General features: G+C 43.0%; 2 protein-coding genes across 4 annotated transcripts in view; one reads left to right on the top strand and one right to left on the bottom strand.

Annotated features, from left to right (window-relative positions):
- The window catches only part of sptan1 (spectrin alpha, non-erythrocytic 1), a 39960-nt gene extending 24483 nt beyond the window's left edge, over window positions 1-15477 (top strand). For all 3 annotated transcript variants that reach the window (XM_063477868.1, XM_063477867.1, XM_063477866.1), the window contains 29 exons: window positions 427-518; window positions 660-804; window positions 882-1063; window positions 1173-1272; window positions 1375-1572; window positions 1650-1796; window positions 1892-1995; window positions 3282-3444; window positions 3704-3718; window positions 4552-4683; window positions 5054-5191; window positions 5277-5381; window positions 5557-5765; window positions 5844-5964; window positions 6390-6511; window positions 6597-6729; window positions 6826-6924; window positions 7030-7189; window positions 8419-8495; window positions 8710-8919; window positions 9034-9330; window positions 9688-9800; window positions 10162-10179; window positions 11520-11574; window positions 13750-13946; window positions 14053-14106; window positions 14185-14331; window positions 14838-14985; window positions 15060-15477. In XM_063477868.1, coding sequence (XP_063333938.1) covers window positions 427-518; window positions 660-804; window positions 882-1063; window positions 1173-1272; window positions 1375-1572; window positions 1650-1796; window positions 1892-1995; window positions 3282-3444; window positions 3704-3718; window positions 4552-4683; window positions 5054-5191; window positions 5277-5381; window positions 5557-5765; window positions 5844-5964; window positions 6390-6511; window positions 6597-6729; window positions 6826-6924; window positions 7030-7189; window positions 8419-8495; window positions 8710-8919; window positions 9034-9330; window positions 9688-9800; window positions 10162-10179; window positions 11520-11574; window positions 13750-13946; window positions 14053-14106; window positions 14185-14331; window positions 14838-14985; window positions 15060-15185 — 3807 coding nt within the window. In that variant the 3' untranslated portion in view covers window positions 15186-15477. The remainder of the gene's footprint in view (window positions 1-426; window positions 519-659; window positions 805-881; window positions 1064-1172; window positions 1273-1374; window positions 1573-1649; window positions 1797-1891; window positions 1996-3281; window positions 3445-3703; window positions 3719-4551; window positions 4684-5053; window positions 5192-5276; window positions 5382-5556; window positions 5766-5843; window positions 5965-6389; window positions 6512-6596; window positions 6730-6825; window positions 6925-7029; window positions 7190-8418; window positions 8496-8709; window positions 8920-9033; window positions 9331-9687; window positions 9801-10161; window positions 10180-11519; window positions 11575-13749; window positions 13947-14052; window positions 14107-14184; window positions 14332-14837; window positions 14986-15059) is intronic.
- dync2i2 (dynein 2 intermediate chain 2) lies at window positions 15478-22074 on the bottom strand. Its single transcript, XM_063477869.1, has 9 exons — window positions 21895-22074; window positions 20559-20819; window positions 20216-20325; window positions 19912-20069; window positions 19264-19373; window positions 18863-19030; window positions 16188-16420; window positions 15927-16084; window positions 15478-15810 (listed from the first exon to the last, which is right to left on the bottom strand). The coding sequence occupies exons 1-9, from the start codon at window positions 21970-21972 to the stop codon at window positions 15572-15574; spliced, it is 1515 nt and encodes a 504-aa protein (XP_063333939.1). The 5' UTR covers window positions 21973-22074; the 3' UTR covers window positions 15478-15571.
- Window positions 22075-23195: the final 1121 nt, after the last annotated feature.

The following is a 23195-nucleotide window of genomic DNA, read 5'->3' as shown; positions in this document are numbered from 1 at the left end:
GTAAAGCCGTCTGTGCTTTACACGTGTCACAATAAGTGGATAACATCATTAAATTACAAACAAACCAAACATGGATTGAACTTCCTTTTCAGGCCTGTCGTCATCAAACCTATAAAGCACAATAAACACACAGCATGGCCCTTTTTGTTGTAGGGCCAACTGCAACCTGTTGTGTCACATTGGTTTTCCTATTTTATTGCAAATCCAAAATAAAAAGCACTTAGAGTTGTGCTCCCAGTGAGCCGTTACCCTCTAGGCAACTGTTCTGTCTGAAAGCGCCTCTTGTTTAGCATATGTTTATTTCAATTGGTGTACTGCAACTCATCTCAAATGTTACCACTAATGTGAGAAAAACATGCTGCAGACACACTGAGCAGTGTGTGGGATGAGTGCAGAGTGCTGTTTAATATTGTATGTTATGTGCAGGAGCTGAACAACCGCTGGCGATCCCTGCAACAGCTGGCTGAAGAAAGGAGCAACATGCTGGGCAGTGCACATGAGGTGCAGCGGTTCCACAGGTACAAATCCAAAGTGGGATATCGCCTGTGATCATCAGTCATCGAGTTCACCCTCTGCTTTGTGTTATTTATTAGAGAAACAGGCTTTGGAACATTTTGTCAGCTACAACAATTAACTTGAGTTGTGCTGTGTGTCCTAAGGGATGCTGATGAGACTAAAGAGTGGATTGAGGAGAAGAACCAGGCCTTGAACACTGACAACTACGGTCACGACTTGGCCAGTGTCCAGGCTTTGCAGCGCAAACACGAGGGCTTTGAGAGAGACCTGGCTGCCCTGGGGGATAAGGTCAGATTTACTTTTAGTAATTTTAAGACTGAAATCTTGTATTTATTTTTTATTAATTTTCCCATTTCTCTACTTAGGTTAACTCTCTTGGAGAGACAGCAGAGCGCTTGATCCAGTCTCACCCTGAAGCGGTGGATGACATCCAGGAGAAATGCACAGAGCTGAACACTGCCTGGAGCAGCCTGGTGGGACGTGCTGACCAGCGCAAAGACAAGCTTGGCAATTCCCATGACCTGCAGCGTTTCCTCTCTGACTTTAGGTGGGGGCGGGACTGCTGGATCCAAAAATGTTTAAAATTTTTTGAGGAAAGCGATGTCTTAGAGAAATGTGTGGTTTTGACTGACTGCAATTCTTTAAACTGTGCATAGAGATCTCATGTCTTGGATCAATGGCATCCGAGGATTAGTGTCCTCAGAGGAGCTGGCTAAGGATGTGACTGGAGCTGAGGCCCTTTTAGAAAGACACCAGGTATCAAATATTTACTCTTGTTCTTTCTTTGCGTGTTTTCAGATATCAGTTATTGCCTAACTCTAACTCTGTCTTCTTTCTTGCTTGTTTTTCTCTCTCCAGGAACACCGTACAGAGATTGATGCTCGGGCTGGTACTTTCCAGGCGTTTGAACAGTTCGGACAGCAGCTGCTGGCTCGAGGCCACTATGCTAGTCCTGAGATTCAGCAAAAACTCGAGGCTTTAGACCGTGAGCGCGCTGATCTGGAGAAGGCCTGGGTGCAGCGCCGCATGATGTTGGATCAGTGCCTAGAACTCCAGGTAATGACATCCTTGGACATGAAGCAGACAGTTAAAGACCATATTTCAGCCACTGAAGGTTGTTTGTCCATCCACAGCTTTTTAACAGAGACTGTGAGCAGGCTGAGAACTGGATGGCAGCTCGTGAAGCCTTCCTCGCCAGTGATGACAAGGGTGACTCCCTGGACAGTGTGGAGGCCCTCATTAAGAAACATGAAGACTTTGACAAGGCCATCAACGTTCAGGTCAGTGAGGCATTTCGTTGCTCCGTGAAAGCTTTGAAAACCGACTGCTATTACCCTTTTTTGTCTTGATCATTAAATCCTGGCTTGATTTACAGGAGGAGAAGATTGCTGCTTTGCAGTCTTTTGCTGACCAGTTGATTGGAGCCGACCATTATGCCAAACCTGAGATTCTTAACCGCCGCAATGAAGTTCTTGACAGGTAGAAAACGCGGTTGTTAAACTTGATCACTGACACAATCCTAATCTTGTTTATCTACAGATGCTCAAGTTGTGTGATAAAGTAGTTTTGTGGACAGTTGCATTTGCATTTGGAAGTTGCTGCTTGCACTACAAAAGGGGAGCTTAATTCAAATTGCACAGACGTTAATGACGCCGCGAAATAGAAATAAAAAAAATATGACGCACCTGAGAAAAAGCAGGCGAAACATTAGGAGTTTCTAAATCCACAACTTGTAAAATAATGAGGAAGCAATAACACACAGGTGTGCTGTGCAACAGAACAAGGCCTGGACTTCCATAGAAAACAAAAGGACTGTTTCCATGGTTGAAAAAAGAAAAGTCTCTGCTATGATAAATAACTTCCAGTTGCATTGTGTCAGGAGATGAGCACGGTTGTGTGTTATCCTGTGCAGAGCCTACACACAGCTCTGTGGGCCATTGTCTACATTTTGTAACTGTTGTCACATATTTACAACAAAGGTTCTGTGGTCTGTTCTTGCTTGTGCTGGTGGTAGTCCTTCAGCCAGCTGCAAAGAAGAGTGCAGTTACAACAGACGAAGCGCTGAAGTGAAACCAGTATTTGACCTACTCACAGTCAAGGGTCCCAAGGATTTTTGAAGGACATCTGTGGAGGTGTCAGTAGACTCTCCATATGAAAACACCTACACTAATGGCACAACAGATGAAAATGCCCTAAAGATAATGCATTGCCTTATTTTATTTTATTTTCATCCCCTCAAACTGATTTAAAAAATGGCAACACAATCCACTGATGTAGAATCATCAGCACAAATCGGTCAGCTTTGAAATGTAAATGGAAATAGAGGCCTCCGAGTTGAATATTCTCACTTTCTAATGAACACAAAACACTTGATTTTATGAGCTAATTCATTTTTATGACAGAACGACCACCACAGCTTTGCAGTTTATACACTGTGTACATATCATAACTTAAATTATATAGTCTTCTAATGCTGGGCTTAAACTCGTCTAAAGAACGATATTCTCATTACTCTCTATATCTTAAAATTCTTGAGTACTTTATTTTCTTAATGTCATCTTGAATTGTACCATTACTTATGATGAGGTGATAAGAAAAGCTACATTTTCTTTGTTCACATATCAGAAACATTTTTGGGGAAAAAAATCATACATGAGATCTCCCAAAGCATCAAGAATATGCCAAACAAACTCGTGGCGGATTCTGTAAAATGTTTGTGTGCTGTGTTTGAGCTCGCCTTTAAAAGCTAATATAATGTTTGTAAGGTGGCGCCGGCTGAAGGCACAGATGATCGAAAAGCGCTCCAAGTTGGGTGAATCCCAGACCCTGCAGCAGTTTAGTCGTGATGTGGACGAAATTGAGGCTTGGATCAGTGAGAAACTACAGACTGCAACTGATGAGTCTTACAAGGATCCCACCAACATCCAGGTACGCACTTGGGAAACCCGACTCGGAGCTGAAGCTCTGCTGAACATACAGAATGAGTTTTAAATGGGAGTGTACATCTCACATATGGATTTAGTGAAGTAATATGAGATCATTTACTCACGTTCTAAGGCAAGGGGCTAAGCCAAATATAAACATTGTTCATCTGTTTTGCCTTGTTGATACTCTTTACCTGATCCCTTCCAGTGCCCTGTCTGCAGTAAGACTGAATCTTTCTCTCACTCTTATTTTGTTTTTATAGCTGTCCAAGCTGCTGGTAAGTCTGAGTAGTGTGTCAGCTGACTAACAAGCAAGCAGAATATCTGCTGTGTGTCTATGTCTGTGCTATGTGTGTAGACACAATAGAGCGTGATAAGCATTCCAACCATCCTCATCCAGCACTGTTGAGTGCCAGCTTCTTTTCACTTGAGTTTCAATTCAGCTCATTCATTCTTCTTTAATTCTGTGTTAATTTTGTACTTTATCCCAGGTTAGTTTATCAAAGACTGCTGGTTGGTGGGTGTGACTTCCATTTTTATGTTGATTTCTTGGTTGAGGAGCTATTTTAAGCTTGCTTCAGATGTTTAAATCCAGACTCAAACTGATTAGAATAATGATTAGATAGCACTACATACTGATAGCTGTGGAATTTTCCACTGGTGCCATTGCATCTCTTCAGAGCAGCTGTAAAGGAAACGGATGGATATAAACAAGAAGCAACTTTGTAGCGACTCCTCCCCCTCTAGATTTCCTTAAAGTCAGGTCTGTTGCAGACATTGCTGCCATTTTGTGCTCTTTACTCATTTGTTTTATGTGTCTGTCAGTGTCTTGACACATTGCCTGTCATAGTTGCTTTTAAGTTTTTTTGTGTCCTTGTACATTAAAGTGTTTCCGTTACAATAATTATATAAACTAATTTACATCTGACGTTAATATCGACTGCATAGCAGTTCGTTGGCTTTAATTTTGGCTTTTGCATTAAATGTAAGTATGAAAGCATTGCTGCGTTAAATGACTTTGTGAAGCTGTGAGCTGTAAATATTTCCACCGTTAATAAGGATGATGTAGTTCTCATGTTGTGGTTCTTTCCGCATCTGTGTCCACTATCAGAGTAAGCATCAGAAACATCAGGCGTTTGAGGCCGAGCTGCACGCCAATGCAGACAGAATTCGTGGAGTCATTGACACAGGCAACGCCCTGATCCAGAGAGGAGCCTGTGCCGGCAGCGAGGATGCAGTCAAGGTGCATTTATCAAGTGTGCATACTGTGGACCATTTCATCTGTCAGCACCTATACATGAATGTCATGACTATAGTGACCAAAATGAAGACTATCAGTAGAACGTGTTTAAATAGCATGATGCTGACTATTTTATTTCACCAGATTTTACAGTGAACAAGAAAATGTCCTGCGCAGATAAGGGTTAGAGAATAGAACAACATATTAAATATTGAAAATAATCATTTGTTTTTGTTTTTTTTTAATGAATGTGAAGCCGATCCCTCACATAGATTTCCACTTCTCTGAACAGAACATACATGGCAGCATCATTTTATGTCAAAACCGGAGATCTGATGTACAAACCTATAAGCTGTACCTGTCTGTTGTGTAGGCACGTCTCAGTGCTTTGGATGAACAGTGGCAGTTCCTCGTCAACAAATCTGCAGAAAAGAGCCAGAAACTCAAAGAGGCCAACAAGCAGCAGAACTTCAATACTGGCATCAAGGACTTTGACTTCTGGCTCTCTGAGGTAACAATCTGCTTGCCGACTATAAACACTGGTACTAACAGAAAGCAGATGATCTCAAAGACTGATGCATGGTGTTGTTTCTCAGGTGGAAGCCCTTCTTGCCTCTGAGGATTATGGAAAGGATCTGGCTTCAGTCAACAATCTGCTGAAGAAACACCAGCTGCTGGAGGCTGATATTTCTGCCCATGAGGTACACAGCTTATTTTTTATATATAAATGCATATCATTCTCTACACAATACATACTAAAGTAAAGACTTCCTCTGACTGGGTATTCTGCTACTGTAATAAACCAGTAATTCCAAACGCAAGTTGTCTAGAATAAAATATAGTGATGTTCTCTCACCATATTTTTTCTGCTTGCAGGATCGTCTGAAGGATCTGAACGGCCAGGCTGACAGCCTGATGGCCAGCAATGCTTTCGATACTACTCAGGTGAAGGACAAGCGTGATGCTGTCAACGGCCGCTTCGCTAAAATCAAGAATATGGCAGCCAGCCGTCGTGCTAAACTAAACGAATCCCACCGCCTGCACCAGTTTTTCAGAGACCTGGATGATGAAGAGTCTTGGATCAAGTAAGAAAGTGCCCTATGTTCATATTATTTCTACGAGGAGAATCTCCACTTAAACATGTGAAATTCTGTCCCACACAGAGAGAAGAAGCTACTTGTGAGTTCGGAGGACTATGGACGTGATTTGACAGGAGTACAGAATCTGAGGAAGAAACACAAGAGGCTGGAGGCTGAGCTTGGAGCCCACGAGCCAGCCATCCAGGTAGAATTTGTCATATTCATTCTTTAAGATTTTTCTACTTAGCCTAAGGAAAATTAAGTGATCCAGATATTATACAGTAACGCTGGTTTCATATTTTCTTTTCAAAATATGAATATTTCTTTATTTCCTTTTAAATCCGTTTTAGTCCCTTCCACAGGGGGAAAATGATCCAAGGCTAGGTTATGACTAGATGGGTGGCACAGTGGTTAGCACTGTTGCCTCACAGCAAAAAGGTCCCGAGTTTGCATGTTCTCCCCATGTTTGCGTGGTTCTATCCGGGTACTCCAGCTTCCTCCCAGAGTTCAAAGACATGCAGTTAAACTCTCAAGGGTTTACTCTAAATTGCCACATTGTGAATTTGTCAATTATGCTGTAAAATTCTTGTAGAATGGCTGATTGGATCTGTGTTGTGTGTGTGTTCCAAGTCTGTGCTGGACACTGGGAAGAAGTTGTCAGATGACAACACTATTGGCCAGGAGGAGATCCAGCAGAGGCTCGCCCAGTTTGTTGACCACTGGAAAGAACTTAAGGACTTATCTGGAGCGAGGTGGGCTCCCTGGGTTACACAGATTCACCCAACTCACACACACACACTCTTACACATCTGCTTTTGTCTGTGTTTGTGGTCACAGAGGAAAGAGGCTTGAGGAATCGTTGGAGTACCAGCAGTTTGTGGCGAATGTGGAAGAAGAAGAAGCCTGGATTAATGAGAAGTTGAATCTAGTGGGAAGTGAGGACTACGGAGACACACTTGCTGCTGTGCAGGTGCTTCATTGTTACATCATGTTGCATAACAGATCCTGAAATGAGGCTTGTTGATGGGTTTTACTGATTATAACTGAAAATTATTGTTTTTAACAGGGTTTACTGAAAAAGCATGAAGCATTTGAGACTGATTTCACTGTACACAGAGACAGAGTGAATGATGTGTGTGCTAACGGAGAGGAGCTCATCAAGAAGGTACCTGCTGTGCTCCATACCGAGCAAAGCCACTGTTTTGCAACTATATCAAGCAGTAGAGCTGAAAGAAAAGTTCCCAACATGGCTTTTGTGTATTTGCAACAGAACAATCATCATGTGGACAACATCAGTGCCAAGATGTCAGCTCTGCGAGGAAAAGTGTCTGAGCTGGAGAGGGCTGCAGCACAGAGGAAGGCCAAGCTGGACGAAAACTCTGCCTTCCTGCAGTTCAACTGGAAGGCCGACGTTGTGGAATCCTGGATCGGTACAATAACAGTTTGTTCAGTCTCTTCTATAAAAGTCTATCGTGAATATGTGACAAAGTACTATATAGATGCCAGTATAGTTCTACTTTTAGTGTACACCTTCCATAAGTGTTTAATAAGAGATGATAGTCATTGTACTCAGTTTATTAGTGTTAATCCTGATTAAGCAATATCTTTCATATTTTTTCTTCAGTTACAGTTTTAGTTTCATGCTTTTTGTCACCCGAGTTTACAATGGGTGTGTATGGGATGGCATGTTGGCTGTTTCAGTGAGAGGACCAACTGCTCGAGTTTCAGAAATGATAAAAATTAATCTTAAAAATTTCTTTCAACTGCTGCTGTGTCCAGCGTTCACTCTGTAGCAATCGTTTTAGCCTCAAAACATGGCCACCACTGCCCACTTTCCAACGATGCTTTTCTAGAAGTTATAACTTTGTAAACTTTTTGAACTGTGTGGATCCAAGTCAAGGGAGTAACCGTAACTTCTAACCGACCGATAGAGATCTGTTGTATTTTCAGTAAGTAGTTTCTCTCAGCAGCGCTTTTTAACCACATTTTTGACACCAGGAATATAAAAAAACACACTGTTTTGTAGAACAAGTCCTTGAGACTTTCACCTTGATAGGAGTTGCGGTCTTGAATTTAGAAGCAGTTTTTCAGCAGGTGCACTGAGGCAGATTTGACAGGGATTTGTCACAGAGTAACAGTATGTCAGTAGTTACTGCTGTCTAACCTAAAGCTGTTGGCTCCATTTTCAGTTTATGGGAATGATTGAGCATTCTGATTGGCACATGAACTTCAGGGCTATTTTTCATTGGTGGATTTGTCTTCAGCAGACAGCTGGTTCAAATCTGGCCAGTGGGGGGCAGTTCATGAATTTTAGAATTAACTTTTCTAACCCGATGATTAGAAGTGAAGTCATTTACCTGTCTCTGCCGTGGATTCAATTTAGATTTTTTTCTGAGATTTTCTTTTGTCAGTATTTTTCTAATGTACATTTTAAAGATATTCAGCCACTTCTGTGTGAACTTGGGCTTTCAACAGTTCTGAACTTTGGCTTTCAGGTGATGATTTGGTGTATTTCAGCTCATTCAACTTTTTTTTTTTCCACCAAAGCTTCAGCAATTATAAAAATTCAGCTATCAGCATTTGCGCTGCATTTTCTTTAGGAAATGCATTCTGTAGTTTCCTGCGTTACCATAATTTATAACTTGCACTTTGTGTTTAGGTGAGAAAGAAAACAGCCTGAAGACTGACGACTATGGCAGAGACCTGTCCTCTGTGCAAACGCTGCTTACCAAACAGGTCCGCCCTCACCCAGAAATGTTCCCTGTTTTTCATCCACACCATTTTGTTGTTTTGTTAATCAGTGCTCTGTGCTGGGCCTCGCTGTTTGTCATTTGTATTTCATATATAGATGTGGATGAGCAGATTACCATCAATTCTATAACACTGCAGATGGAAATAACATACATCCTAGACTAGTGCAATCCTGATCTTTTTGTGTCTCTATGTACAGGAGACGTTTGATGCTGGCCTGCAGGCCTTCCAGCAGGAGGGCATCACCAATATTACAACTCTGAAAGACCAGCTGCTGGCTGCCAAACACGTCCAGTCAAAAGCCATCGAAGCTCGTCACGCTTCCCTAATGAAACGCTGGAATCAGCTACTGTCGAACTCTGCTGCACGCAAGAAGAAGCTTCTGGAAGCCCAGGAACATTTCAGAAAGGTAAATAAATGTTTTAAGTTCCCCTCTCAGATCGGAGCATTTTATCAATCCCGAGGGACTTATCTTAAAGTTTGACTCATTTTAAGGATCCTGTCTTCTCTCCTCCTTCTCTAGGTCGAAGACTTGTTCTTGACATTTGCTAAAAAGGCGTCAGCCTTTAACAGCTGGTTTGAGAATGCTGAGGAGGATTTGACAGACCCTGTGAGGTGCAACTCTCTGGAGGAGATCAAAGCCCTGCGTGAAGCCCACGAGGCTTTCCGTTCCTCACTGAGCTCAGCTCAAGCCGACTTTAACCAACTGGCAGAACTGGACCAACAGATCAAGAGCTACCAGGTGGTGTCCAACCCCTACACCTGGTTCACCATGGAGGCCCTGGAGGAGACCTGGAGGAACCTGCAGAAGATCATCAAGGTTCTCCATGATAGAACATATACTCCTTACATTCACAAATGCACTTCTGCACTTCTTCTGTTGGCTATTCCAATGACATCTCTCCACATGCATATCGTTTCTTACCAGCAAACTTTGATTTGGCTTTATACGTTTCTGTTTATTGGAAATATTCTACAATATACAAACTATCTGCCCGATCTTCCTCTTTAAACCAGCTCAGTCTGCCATCTCTCAATTTATGTCTGAACCATCATTGCTTCGCATCTTTGTACACATGCAAAAATGTGAAGTGTGCACACAGACAGTGGTGGTGTAGTGTAGATTTGTGTTCCTTCAGTTCAGTTTAACTGTTGCGTTCTCCGTAAATGTGTGTAGGAGCGTGAGCTAGAGCTGCAGAAGGAGCAGAGGAGGCAGGAGGAAAACGACAAGCTGCGTCAGGAGTTTGCGCAGCACGCTAACGCCTTCCACCAGTGGCTACAGGAGACCAGGTAAAGGATGTGCTTATCCAGCTGACCCTGTGATTCATGTGGTCTTTGTGCTGTGTGGCTCAGGCTGCTTTATCAGAGGTGTTCAGTAATCTTGTGGTTTTAGAAGACAGGCTGTCTCAGTTGCATGATTTGAAACGCTGCTAGTGACTGAAGTTTGTGTAAAGGTGCTCTCTGCATTGTTGCATGTCTGTGTTTGTGCTGAGGTAATATTAGGTAAATTTACACAAAGCATGTCGACCTGTGGTACGTTGGCAAGTAAGCAAGTGTGATGCTGTATTGTCATCTCATGTTGTTAACGTGTATTTCTCTCTCTCTTTGTCCCTCCTTCCTCGTCGCTGCTTGGGATCACTGTGCTAATCAGGACATATCTTCTGGATGGGTTAATATCACTTAAACTTTTCTTATGATTAAGTGTGTGTGTGTGTGTGTGTGTGTGGTTGTGAAAGTGATGTAGGATGTGAAAGTAAATCTTGATCTCAAAGGTGGGTGATGTTTAGAAATGATCTCCTTCCATGTTTTTGTGTGCTGTCTAATCTCTGGTTCTTCCTGCCCCATCCTCTTCTTAATAGCATATCTATGTCTATCAGTAACAAATTGCTGATAATCTTTCTGGGAGGTCAACCTCTTTCAAGCCTTGCTCTTGTTTCTTTGGCTTTCTCTTATCCCCATAGTGCCCTTAGGGCTGTGACCTCATGCACTTAGGTTTAAAAGAATAGCACACTGAGCCCTGGTGTGCTCAGCAGCACCTAGCTACTCCACTAACACTCCTCACTCAGTCCTTAAACTTTAAGCACCAGGCAGCTCTGCTTTCAAACAGTAGTCTGTTCCCGTGTACAACAGGTAAGGAAACTGCAAACAGTTTGAATCCATAATCTGCTACAAATTAAAATGCCTGCTCACACATGCGGCACCTTTTTATAATATTAGACAGATGAGCTGTCAGTGGAGGATGAATAGGGCCAATCTGTGAGTGTATTGTGATGTCTAGCAGTGCAGTCAATCTACACCAAACTCTGGAGCTACAAAAACGAAACAACGATGGAAGAACCAAAAAGTGTAGTTCCTCTAATGGCCACTTGAGTCTGCTTCCACAGACTACCAATTTTACAGCAGAAATATACACGTTTACCTGGAAGCACGAACCATTTTCGTCTCTGAATAGTTTCAGAGGTTCTTGGTCTTCTACATTGGCACTGTCAAAGTAACAAAGTGAAATGACAATGCAAGAATTACCTCAAAGTTAGTCTTTGATTTTAATGTGTTGGGGCTGATGAATGTATATTCACACAAAAATATAGTGTATACTTTTCATGCATGCATGCAGTGACTTTAGGGTCCACATCATTCCCTGTAACAGAAAACTGATTGTCACACTGATGATCCGCTGCAGTTTCCACTCCTCTTTGCATGCTTTGGATTATCATTAAATTTATATTATGAAAGCTGCTCTTCTATGTGGCAGTTAAGTCAGCATAAAAACGCTCAACTTTCAAATGGGAGGAAAACAGTTTGATCTTAGAGGTGACGGCCCAAATTATACATTAAAGACGCTGAATTTTTTGGATCTGCAAACACTGTTTGGTGCATCATTTAGAGTGGTTTTTGTGGGAACACTGGATGTAGAAGAGTGTGTGTAATCCTATTAACAGAGTGTGTGTGAGATTGATTCCAAACATTATCTACGTTTCTGCTTTTATAATAACTCCTTGTTGCTGTCAGGTCATGTATGGTGGAAGAGTCTGGTACCCTTGAATCCCAACTGGAGGCCACAAAGGTAAATACTACTTTTACTGTTAAAGTCACATCAAGGGATAAGTGTGAGGGGTTCAAGACTGTCTTCACACAGTATGACAACAGACCATGGCCCAAAGCAGAGGCGATATATACCTATACGTTTCAGGCTTCAGAGCTGTCACCTCTTTCACTTTGTATGGGGTGATGGTATGCACTGCCCAACTGAAATGTTGATCTGTTGCTTTGCTTGTAATGTACTGACCACTCAAAGCACTTTAAAGCAGCGGTCCCCAACCTTTTTTGCGCCACGGACCGGTTTATGTCCGACAATATTTTCACAGACCGGCCTTTAAGGTGTCGCGGATAAATACAACAAAATAAAACTAGTACCGGTACCGAAAAAAGAAGATCTATTCATAACACACGTGAAAAGACCCAGGAAAACTGTGTTAACGATAAAAAACGATAACAAAATAACGCTGAAAACCGATAAAAACCCTGAAAACCATACATTTCACTCCCGAGCCTCAACTCTCGCGGCCCGGTACCGGTCCGAGGCCCAGGGGTTGGGGACCGCTGCTTTAAAGTACAAATCGCATTTTACACTCCTTTCTTCTAGACTCTTACATCCATGATCAATTCAAATTTTTATATAGTGCACTAAATCACAACAGCAATCGTCTCAATGCGCTTTATATTTTAAGTTAGAGACCCTACAGTAATACAGAGAAAATCCCAACAATTATACGACCCTCTCTTTGAGCAAGCACTTGGCAACAGGGGGAAAGAAAAGCTTCCTTTTAACTGGAAATAACCTTTGGCAGAATCAGGCTCAGGAAGGGGCGGCCATCTGCCGCGACCAATTGGGGGCAAGGGGAGGAAGACAGGACAAATACACACCATGGAAGAAACTCTGACCAAGTTAGTTTGTATACAACTGGGCTATTATTCACCACAGTGATGAAGTTCCCCTTTGTTTTAATGCCATGATTTGCTTATGCCAACACTAGAGCCTTTGAATAAATTGACAGGTTATAGCGATTAAAATATTTTCTCAACTTTTAAATGCAAGGGCTTAATACCATTCTACCCTAAAAATTTCTATTCTGAGGTTCCGGTTCTGCCTAAGGTTTCTTCCTGTTAAAAGGGAGTTTTTTCTTCCCACTGTCACAAAGCGCTCATGGATAGGTTGTTTGATTTTTGGGGTTTTCTTACTATTATTACAGCAGGGGTGTCAAATCCCAGGTCTCAAGGGCCGGTGTCCTGCAGGTTTTAGACCCTGGGTCAACACACCTGAATCAAATGATTAGTTCATTACCAGGCTTCTGGAGAACTTCAAGCCATGTTGAGGAGGTAATTTGGCCATTTAAATCAGCTGTGTTGGCTCAAGGACACATCTAAAACCTGCAGGACACCGACCCTTGAGGCCTGGAGTTCAATGCCTTTGTATTACAGGTTCTTCACTTTACAACAGGGGTCTCAAACTCCAGTCCTCGAGACCTGGTGTCCTGCAACTTTTCCATGTGTCCCTGTTGCAACACACCTGAATACAATTAGTAGGTCATTTGCAAGACTCTATAGAACTTGACTGCACGCTGAGGTGGCATTTCAGCCATTTGATTCATGTTACAGCAGCTCATGAGTGAATGAACATGCAATAAAAGTACTTTTAGAAGTTAATTTTTCCAAACACTTAAATTTATTTGAGTAGTGTTAGGGGTTGCCACTTCAGCATGCAGTCAAGTTCTGTACTCTTGCTAATGACCTACTGATTTTATTCAGGTGTGTTGCAACAGGGACACATGGAAAAGTTGCAGGACACCAGCCTTCAAGGACTGGAGTTTGAGGCCCCTGCCTTACAATATAAGGCCCTTTGACACTGTTGGTGATTTGGTAAATCACCATTAAAAAAAGAAAAAGAAAGAAAAGCAGAAGTAATAAGCAGCTATTTAACTGCTAATGAACTCACAACTTCCCTTGTGAGTTACTCATTGATGTCACTAGATATAGATTTCCTAGTCACTCCAGTAATGATGAGGCACACTCACTGTCAAGTCTTGAAGCAAGATGGGCATGTTAGTTTCCCCTTAATTATGCCTATTGTTCAAAATTAGGTTGATAATAAACACAGACTAAAATCAGAAAGGAAATGCATTGTTAAGCATCGCACAGTTGTTTGCAGCTTTTATTGAGGGGTGTGTGTGTGTGCGCACAGCGTAAGCACCAGGAGATCCGTGCCATGCGCAGCCAGCTGAAGAAGATTGAGGACTTGGGTGCAGCTATGGAAGAGGCACTGATCTTGGACAATAAGTATACAGAGCATAGCACAGTGGGCTTGGCCCAGCAGTGGGACCAATTGGACCAACTGGGAATGAGGATGCAACACAACCTGGAACAACAGATACAGGCCAGGTATACAGTGCAACAGTAACTGCATGTCACTGAAGTGATGTGAATCTCAAACACTTTTACAGTTGCTGCGTGAAATGCATGTTTCTTTTTATCCTTCCTCTTTCAGAAATACCACTGGAGTGACAGAAGAGGCTCTGAAAGAATTCAGTATGATGTTCAAGTAAGTGGCTCTCTCCTGACTGCATTAGGTCTTTCTGTGTCAAGGTCAAAATCCTTATCTTCACCCATTTCTTTGTAGACACTTTGACAAAGAGAAGTCTGGCCGTCTGAACCACCAAGAGTTCAAGTCATGTCTCCGCTCACTGGGCTATGATTTGCCCATGGTGGAAGAGGGAGAACCTGATCCTGAGTTTGAGGCCATACTCGACACTGTGGATCCCAATAGGTCTGTTGCATTTCAGGGTGGGGTTTAGAGATCATTTATCCAATCCATATTAATTACCAGTGCCTTAGAAGACAGCACACACTCACTGCAAATTCACCTTCATGTAATTGTTGCACTGCAGTTTTAATCTTTCTTCTCTGCCAGACATGCTGAACAGGTCTCCTTCAGTGCATGTTTGCTTCATTTTTATGATACCAGTTTAACTTGGCAGGAGTTACAGACCTTCACATTAACCAATTATAGTGTGCATCCAGCACAAGCTGACCTCCAGTCCCCTGCTGAGGTTTCAATTTCCAAGACCTGTAATGTTACCACTCTTACGAACAGGATGCAAACACATTAGAAAACTCTGCTTTACAGCGCTGTCTCCTTTGGCATCATTATTGGATCATTATTTGATCTCAAATCTTTAAGTTCTTCATTAGCGCAGCATTTAAATGTAGCATATGCTCTTTCCTATGAGGAGGAAAGCTAGTATGTTTCCTGACTGTGAGAACTGTCTGCAGGGATGGAAACGTGTCGCTGCAGGAGTACATGGCGTTCATGATCAGCCGTGAAACTGAGAACGTCAAGTCTAGTGAGGAGATCGAGAGCGCCTTCCGAGCCCTCAGCGCTGAAAACAAACCCTACGTCACTAAAGAGGAGCTCTACCAGGTCAGACATGTTCTGCTCAGTGTGTCAGTATCAGGTAATCAGTGGTGGTCTCATTGTTGCCTTCTTTCTTTCAGAACCTGACTAAAGAGCAGGCAGACTACTGTCTGTCACACATGAAGCCCTACCTCGACAGCAAGGGCCGCGAGCTGCCGTCAGCTTTCGACTTTGTCGAATTCACTCGCTCGCTCTTTGTCAACTGATCCTTTCCCCACCAGTGACCAATCGGGAAGCGTTTCCCACACACACTTCAATATGAACACACAGCTGAAACTGCATGATCGTGGCACTAGCAATACTCACCAATACCAAAACTCTGTACTCTATTTATCTCGCTCTGACCTAACTCTTTGTGCTTCTCATGGTAGTGAATGTGATTGTTTTTAGCCATTTTAGCTTGTGCTTTCAGTAAATTTAAGAACCTTGCAACAATGATGTAACACCACCTTAACATTTGCAGTGTGCTTTAATAAACGCTACTGGTTAAAACTGGAATCTGCTGTTCTGGATTTATTTCTGTTTCAGACTTGGAACAACTGTTGTTGTCAGTGAGTCAGGCTGGTGCAGTCTCTGTCCTAGCTAATCTGTGTCACTCTGCCACTTGATTGGCTATCTTCTCCAACTGGCTGATCTCTCTGGGGCTCTGCTCCATCAAATCGGCACTCAGCTGCCAAATGTTGACTGTCCCATCAGTTTTTCCAACCGCCAAGAGGTGAGGTTTCTGACAGTTGAAGGCCAAACAAGTTGCAGCTTGGTCCACATCTCCCTGCTCAATTGTAGCTGCTGCTCTCAGTGACCTGTGGCTCAGGTCGAACATCTGCACCTCACCTAGGAAAGTTACACACATGAAGTATCTGTTTTACACGCCAATGACTTTCTCCAACAGGCTTCATTTCTTCATTGTAACCCCACACACGCAGGTACATTTGAAATCAGTGTACTACCTTTTCCGGTGGCTGCAGCAAAAACCAGCGGCCTGGTTGGTGACCACTGCACCTGAAAAATGTAAGAGTCTGAAACTCTGAGAGAGAGCAGTGGGCTGGCCTGCAGCAGCGAGTGAAGGTGGACCAGACCATCAGTTGATCCACTCACAAACAGGTTCCTGTAAAGACCATGAGACAGATGTCACTCATGACAAATGTAAAAAATAAACCCCTGTAGCCCTCCTCTTTAATGAATTTATTGTGTGTGTTCTGCAAGTTTACCTGTGGAAGGGGGAGCAGTGTATGGAATGGACAGGGCCGCTGCGGGGCCTAAATGAGAAGACTGCCGGGGCTCTTAGTGTTGCATTCTGGCCCTCAAAGGCTGTTGCAGCTAGTGTTTGTGAAGAGAAGGAGCATCTGAGCAGCAGGCCTCCCTCAGACCCCACGAGGAAGGTGTCAGAATCCCATGGGGACAGAGCCATTGACGTGATACCTACAGTGCTGTTGCTGCGGGACTGAGGACAACACAAAAATGAGTCTTTTACACAGAAGCATGGTGAGAAGAGGACTGCAAGAAGAATTATGTTCTGTGTCTGGAAAAATTCATGTGTATTATCACTTGTTTACATGAACTGGACTTTTGCATTAATTACTCAAACTATGACCATCTAAGTAAGTGGGCAGTGACAAGTCAGCCAGGGAGTAGAGTCTGAACCATGGTTTGAGTAACCCTCATCACTCAGGCCACTCAGACCAAGTCCATTGCAATACTTCCAAAGACTTTGCAAACTGTGACTTTCTCTTTTTTTCTATATATTCCTCCTGTTTGTTATTTATTCCTGCTGTCTTACCATTTATATTTTATTCCTCTTCAGTTGGTGCAGAGCACCCACAATTTCATTGTACATGTACAATGACAATAAAGGGCTATTCAATTCTATAAAGCACTCTACCAAAACCACTCAGTTTACTAAGGTGGCTGTCTTTTCAGGGTCACATTTTCACTGATTCTTTTCATTTTTATTGTGCTCTTAGATAGAAGCCATATTATTAATATAAACAACAGGAAGTCAGCCAGTGGGGTCTTTGCTATGCATGCTCTTTTTTTGACTCTGTACTGCCTGAACATTTCCAAACCATGTGAAACATCTTGGTACCTCATGAAAAAAAAACAAAGAAGATCTAAAATGTTTACTCAGTAGTAGGATGGTCTATCCCCTGGATCAACACACTGATCCAGGGGATAGACCATATTCCCTCCTTCTTCCAATGTTATTGCTAACATTCATTTCAATTTTTTTTTTTATATAGCGTCACTGAGGCGTTCCCTGTCCAGCCGAGTCTCTCCAGTGTGTCCTGGGTCTGCCCCGGAGCTTCCTCAGGGTGGCACATGCCCAGAACACTCAGCCAGGAGGTGCCCAGGAGGCATCCTTGTTAGATGCTCAAACCACCTCAACTGACTCCTTTCGACGTGGAGTAATTGCTCTACTCTGAGCCTCTCTTGGATGGCTGAGCTCCTCACTCTGTCACCCTTTGGAGAAAGCTAATTTCTGTTGTATGTATCTGCGATCTCGTTCTTTCACTCACTACCCACAGTACATGACCAGAGGTAATGGTGTGGACGTAGATCGCTTCGCCCTTACGCTCAGCTCCCTCTTCATCACTGCAGCCGCAACCCCAATCCATCTGTTGATCTTCCCTTTCCCCTCACTCGTGTGCAAGACCCCGAGACACTTGCGGCAGCAACTCGTCCCTGACCTGGGCACTCCACCCTTTAATGGCTTAGGACCATGGCCACAGAATCAGAGGTGCTGATTCTGATTCCTGCTGCAAACCATTCGACTGCGAGCTGGAGACCACCACCTGGTGAAGTCAAAAAAATCAACATCATCTGCAAAAAGCAGACAAGATTCTGAGACCACCGAAGTGGAAGCCTTCCACCACTTGTCAAAAAATCATGAACAGAATCTGTGACAAATGGTAGCCCTGTTGGAGTCCAACACTCACTAAGAACAAGTCCAACTTATTGCTGTTAATGTGGACCAAGCTCTTGCAACAGTGGTATAAGGATCAAATGGCCCGTTGCTATGAGCCAGACATCCCATACTCCCAAAGCACCTCCCACAAAATACTCAGAGGGTCTGCCAATCCAGAAGTACCCCCCAGATCTCCATATCCAGATCATTACAACATCCAGAGCTTTCAGGAACTCAGGATGAACCTCATCCACCCCAAGGTCCCTTCCGCCAAAGACTTGTTTAACTGCCTCAGTGACCTCACCCACAGTGATGGATGAGTCGTCCCCCTTATCCCACTGGGACACTCCTGGGGAAAACCTGGTCTTGTTAAGAGAGACACCATCCATCCCACAGCTTTCATTTCTACAAATCTGTCCAAACTGACTGTCGAACTTGCCTTGTAGTGGTACCCCTTTGTCTTTGCTTATACCAGTGCTTAAAACCTGCTAACAAGTCACATGAAGGTGGTTATCAACTCAAACAGTAAACCCAGGGTGTCCCAATCTAGCTATGAGCAAGTTCACATAAAAGGGGCAGCATACAACCAGTCATAATAAGGATGACTAGTGGCAGTACAACAGCCATACAAAAGAGAAGACTATAATCCCTTATGATAATTCTCTCAGCTGCACCGGTGAGTTTGAGATCAAGTAGAGAAGGAGTATAAAATGTGGAGATTTCTGTGAATGAGACCAAACAACCTTTTATTAACGAATTGCTTTCTCCAGCAAGTAATTAAGTAATTTTAGCAGCATTACTTTTAAGAAAAGTAATGTGTAATACATGACTTTTTTTGAGTAACGCCCCCAACATTGCCAGTCAAAAACAGAAAATGCTGTGCCTACCTTTTCCATTGTGTTGCACCTCCACACCACCATAACATTTATATTTCAAAGTGTTGTGTTTTTCTGCAGATGAAGAGTTCAGCCTGAAGCTCACCTTGAAACGGCTGCTGCTGTGGGGAACCTGCTGTTGTAGCACAGCATAGGCGGCTTTCTGGACAAAACTGCCTTGCTCAAAAACAATCGTCCACAGCAGCACTCTTCCTCCCGAGCAGGCACTGAGCACCCCGAACTCTCCCTTCTTCTGCAGAGGCACCCAGGAAACCTGCACACATAAATCCTCCCTTCACACTCATGCAAGACCATCAAGCAGGGTCATGCCTGGTTAATATTTGGATGGGAGACTGCCTGTCCATTTACCATTTACTTTACTCTGGAATAATGCTATTTCAGGTTATCCTGGAGTGCTGTGATCAAGTTCAAGTGTGTAAGATCAAGCAACATGCAGCAGGATGAAGAGAGTTTAGCAGAAATGCCAAAAGCATTGTTTCCTCTTACCTGGTAAACAGGGTCTCTGTGGCTGTCTGCAGACAACCCAGTTTGAGCCACTACAGAGTCTTGAGTCCGACTGGTGTCCCAAATCACCACTTCTCCACTGTACAGACCCCCTGCAGCGACAGCATTACACACAAATAAATAATTCAGTATTAAAGTCATCAAACACAGCTACTTAAAAGAAGCTTTGTGAAGTCTGGGAAAGGCAGCACTGATCATGCTGTCAGTGATTTCTCAGCCAGATTAGGAGCAACAGTCAAGAGACAAGTAGCAGCTGATGAAGATGGTCAGACAGACCAAGATAGGGATGAGGCTTTATGATAGCTTTATTAACTTTGAAGGATTTAAAACAGCTAGATTTCTTTTTGGCCAATACAGCTGATCCTAGTATAAGACAAAGGAGCACCAATGACAGCAGACAACGCTCAGATATTACCAATACTCTGAACCAAAGATTATTCTCAAATATGGTCACAATGTCCCCTTCGGGTCCTGAATTTCTGAATATTAAAGAAGATCAAGTTCACCTCACATTTCAAGCTGGCAGTAGTTAAACTATTACTTAAAAAGCCATAACTTAATGCTATGTTTAATACTTTGGAAAAGAGTTATTAGGGCATATTTATTTCTGTGAAGGTGGCATCACTGTACCTGCGATGAGGGAAGGCTGGTTGGGATGACAGCACAAAGCTGTGACTGCAGTAGGAACATCTATGACCAGGTCCGCCTGACTGTGATGCAGGCCTCGACGGTCCAGGTTCCAGGTGCAAACACATGACTTCTCATTGCTCCAGTCTCCATTGTCAATCCTGCCCACCATAAACACAGATCTGAGCCACAATGGTAACAGCAGAGCTTTTCCAGCAGTTTACACTTTTTATGACCTGGAGAAAAACATCAGGAAAATTATAAGTGGACTGTTAGTATCGTATACATTAACATCAGACACACATACCGACCATAGGCACAGGCAATGACTGAACCAGTACAACTCCAGGAAACACTAGTGACATGCAGGCCTTTCTCTTTAGCGCCGGGATGTTGAAGGGAATGGATGAGTAAGACCTGAAAGATGGAACACCATCATACAGAGATGTGAACAGGTTTTAGGCAAATCAAAACAGCTATCTGCTGTGCTGATGCCTTGTGAATAATGGGACAGCTGAAAGTAACTTTTTAGTGCAATGTTTCACTTTCACTTCATGATAAAGACCATCAGGTAGTAATATGACCATTCTAGATTCCTTCTGCAGCAGATGACAAACCCTCTCTGACATACAAACAAGTGTTCTGCTTACCCGCTGACTGTGGTCTTCCCAGCTTGCCTGAAACCCGTCAAAGGCATGGCTCCTGACATTTTTCACTAACTCTCTGATGACCATGTCTTCAACCTGCTGTAGGAAGTCCTTCAAGCCAGGTGGCTCTGGTTCATCTTGTATTTGCTGGATGAGCTGCTCTGTGACCTGCTCCTGTAGCTCTGTCTGAGTAGAGCTGATGGTAGTGGAAATGACCTGGACCTCTGACTCAGCACTGCGAAACATCTGAGTCTGACATCCTTTCTGAAACCCCAGCAAAAATAATGGTCTTTTTACTAAGGAAGCAAGAAAGGTCCACTGTTAGGGAAGCTTGCTACAGTGAACCTATTCTGGTTTATTTCATTTCCACTGAGATGCCTTATGTGATTCACAGTTCAACATAATACTTATGTATCTTATAAGAAGCCCTGGTTTAGCCCATCGCTTCATCCACAGTATGCATAAAAGAGAGACAAAGCCACAGTGGAATCACTCATTGGTTTCAAATGTATTTCGAAGGCTCAATGTTAGCATTTTGGCCACTGTCAACCAGATGTTTGTGTGCTAAGTCCATGGTGTGTCCGCTCCAGAACTGGATAAGCAGATGGATGGATGGGTGTATGGAGAATTGTGTTTTCCAAAAGGTATGAACAGCACAGATACAGTTAAAAGAGCCTAGCAGACACATATCAGCTATTGCTGCCCAGGGCATACCTGTTATTTAAAAAAGCCACACTCAGAAATTTAAGACTTTCCTGTTTAATTACAGGATGAGCTTAAAGACATTAAAATAATTTTAAAAACCATGATGTTTTGATTAGCTGTCCCTTGCAAACAGAAGGTCTGAACCCCAGGTAGGTGGGGCTTTATTATTACTCAAGGCCACAGCTGTGTGCCTGATCTTACTGAAAGAGTGATATCTGCTACCACTGATATACAGAGAGCAAACACTGTGTCTCAATGCGTCTATAAGTGATCCGACCTCATCATTTGAAATCGTGGTCATGTTTAATAGATGTAACCTGCCATAGATAATGCAACATTATCTATGGCAGGTTACAAGAACAAGAAGAAGTGTTTTCTATAAACGTTAAGTCGGTGCAGTCTGCATGAAATGTCCCTCTTTGCTTGATGCTGCATATTTCATGATGTCATCTCGCAATGCATTCTCCTCTGAATGCAAATGTGTCCACCCACGAACACCTGAACACGCATGTGTTGTATCAGCTAAAGTTAGCTTCGGATCCAACCAATATTCTGCAACTGTAGACAGCAGGCACGTCGCTGTCCAGGCTAACAGAGTTCTGTGGGGGGCAGACTCGGTGCTGCCCAAACTTACCGACTCCTGCGCCGCCTCGTGAGACTTCCTCCACAGTGACTGGACACTCACCGCGTCCAGGGATTCGTCTGCGAACATGCTAATAAAAACGCATTATCAAATATTTTAACATTGATCAGCTAAACACTAAGCACTCCGAGGGCCGTTTGACGCCTTTGGAGCCATTTTACATAAAGCTGGAGTTACCGTGGTTACTGAGATTATGACGCGAGGCAAGACATAAATCCCACATTCACTTCCGTGTTTGTAGGCGTGAACCAGCGGACATCTTCAGCGTTAAACCCGTGTTCACTAATTGCGGCGGTTGATAATTACATTTCTTTTAAAATACATACAAACAATGGTATATAGTCTAAAAGATTACCCGCCTGTATGTTGTTAAAAAAAACTAAGACACAACCCTTTAATAAAAACTAGGAGTTTATCAGCCTGTCACCGAACTCGGATTGATCCTAAAAGGTCGACTTCGTTCATTTGGACATAGCGTTTGCAGTGGGAGAAACTTTAAAAGCTTGGATGAGTGACGAAACGTTTCTCCCGCTGAAAACGCTACGTCCAGATAAACAGAATCAACCTTTGGGGATTTACTTATCTGGATGATTGAGTATGTATCAAGACAACTCTGAATGATGGTTTTGCCCAGAAAGGGGAGAACTTTTTGTTTTATTGTGTTTACCCACTATGGTATATTTTTTTAACAAAAGTGGAGGTTCTAGGAAAAAAAACGAGATCATGTCTGAACATTCATCATCATGAATACTTTTTCACCAAGCTGCTCTTCCACACCAAAATACTCCAAATAGGATTTAACCAGACTCAAAACTTTGTATAATCAAACAGTACCTTTTGTTAAGAAGGCCTATCATTCAGTGCTGTCTAGCTGGCTGTCAGCAAGTTTATCGAACTACACACACACACACACACACACACACACACACACACACACACACACACACACACACACACACACACACACACACACGCACAGTGGTGTGAAAAAGTGGTTGCCCTGATTTCCTTTTTCTGTATGTTTGCCACACTTAAATGTTTCAGATCAAACAAATTCAAATATTAGATAACGATAATACAAGTAAACACTCAATGCAGTTTCTGAGTGGTGTTTATTATTAAGGGGTGGGAGGTGGGGGGCTACATGGCTGTGTGTAAAAACGCCCCTGCCCCTAAACCTAATAACTGGTGTGCCACCCTTAGCAGCAACACATGCAATCAAGCGTTTGTGATAACTGGGAGTCTTTCACAGTGCCTTGGAAGATTTTTGCCCCATTCATCTTCGCAGAATT

Source organism: Pelmatolapia mariae, linkage group LG7 (assembly GCF_036321145.2).
Source record: "Pelmatolapia mariae isolate MD_Pm_ZW linkage group LG7, Pm_UMD_F_2, whole genome shotgun sequence".
In the NCBI taxonomy this organism is placed as follows: Eukaryota; Metazoa; Chordata; class Actinopteri; order Cichliformes; family Cichlidae; genus Pelmatolapia; species Pelmatolapia mariae.
This window is presented reverse-complemented; position numbering and strand designations above follow the sequence as displayed.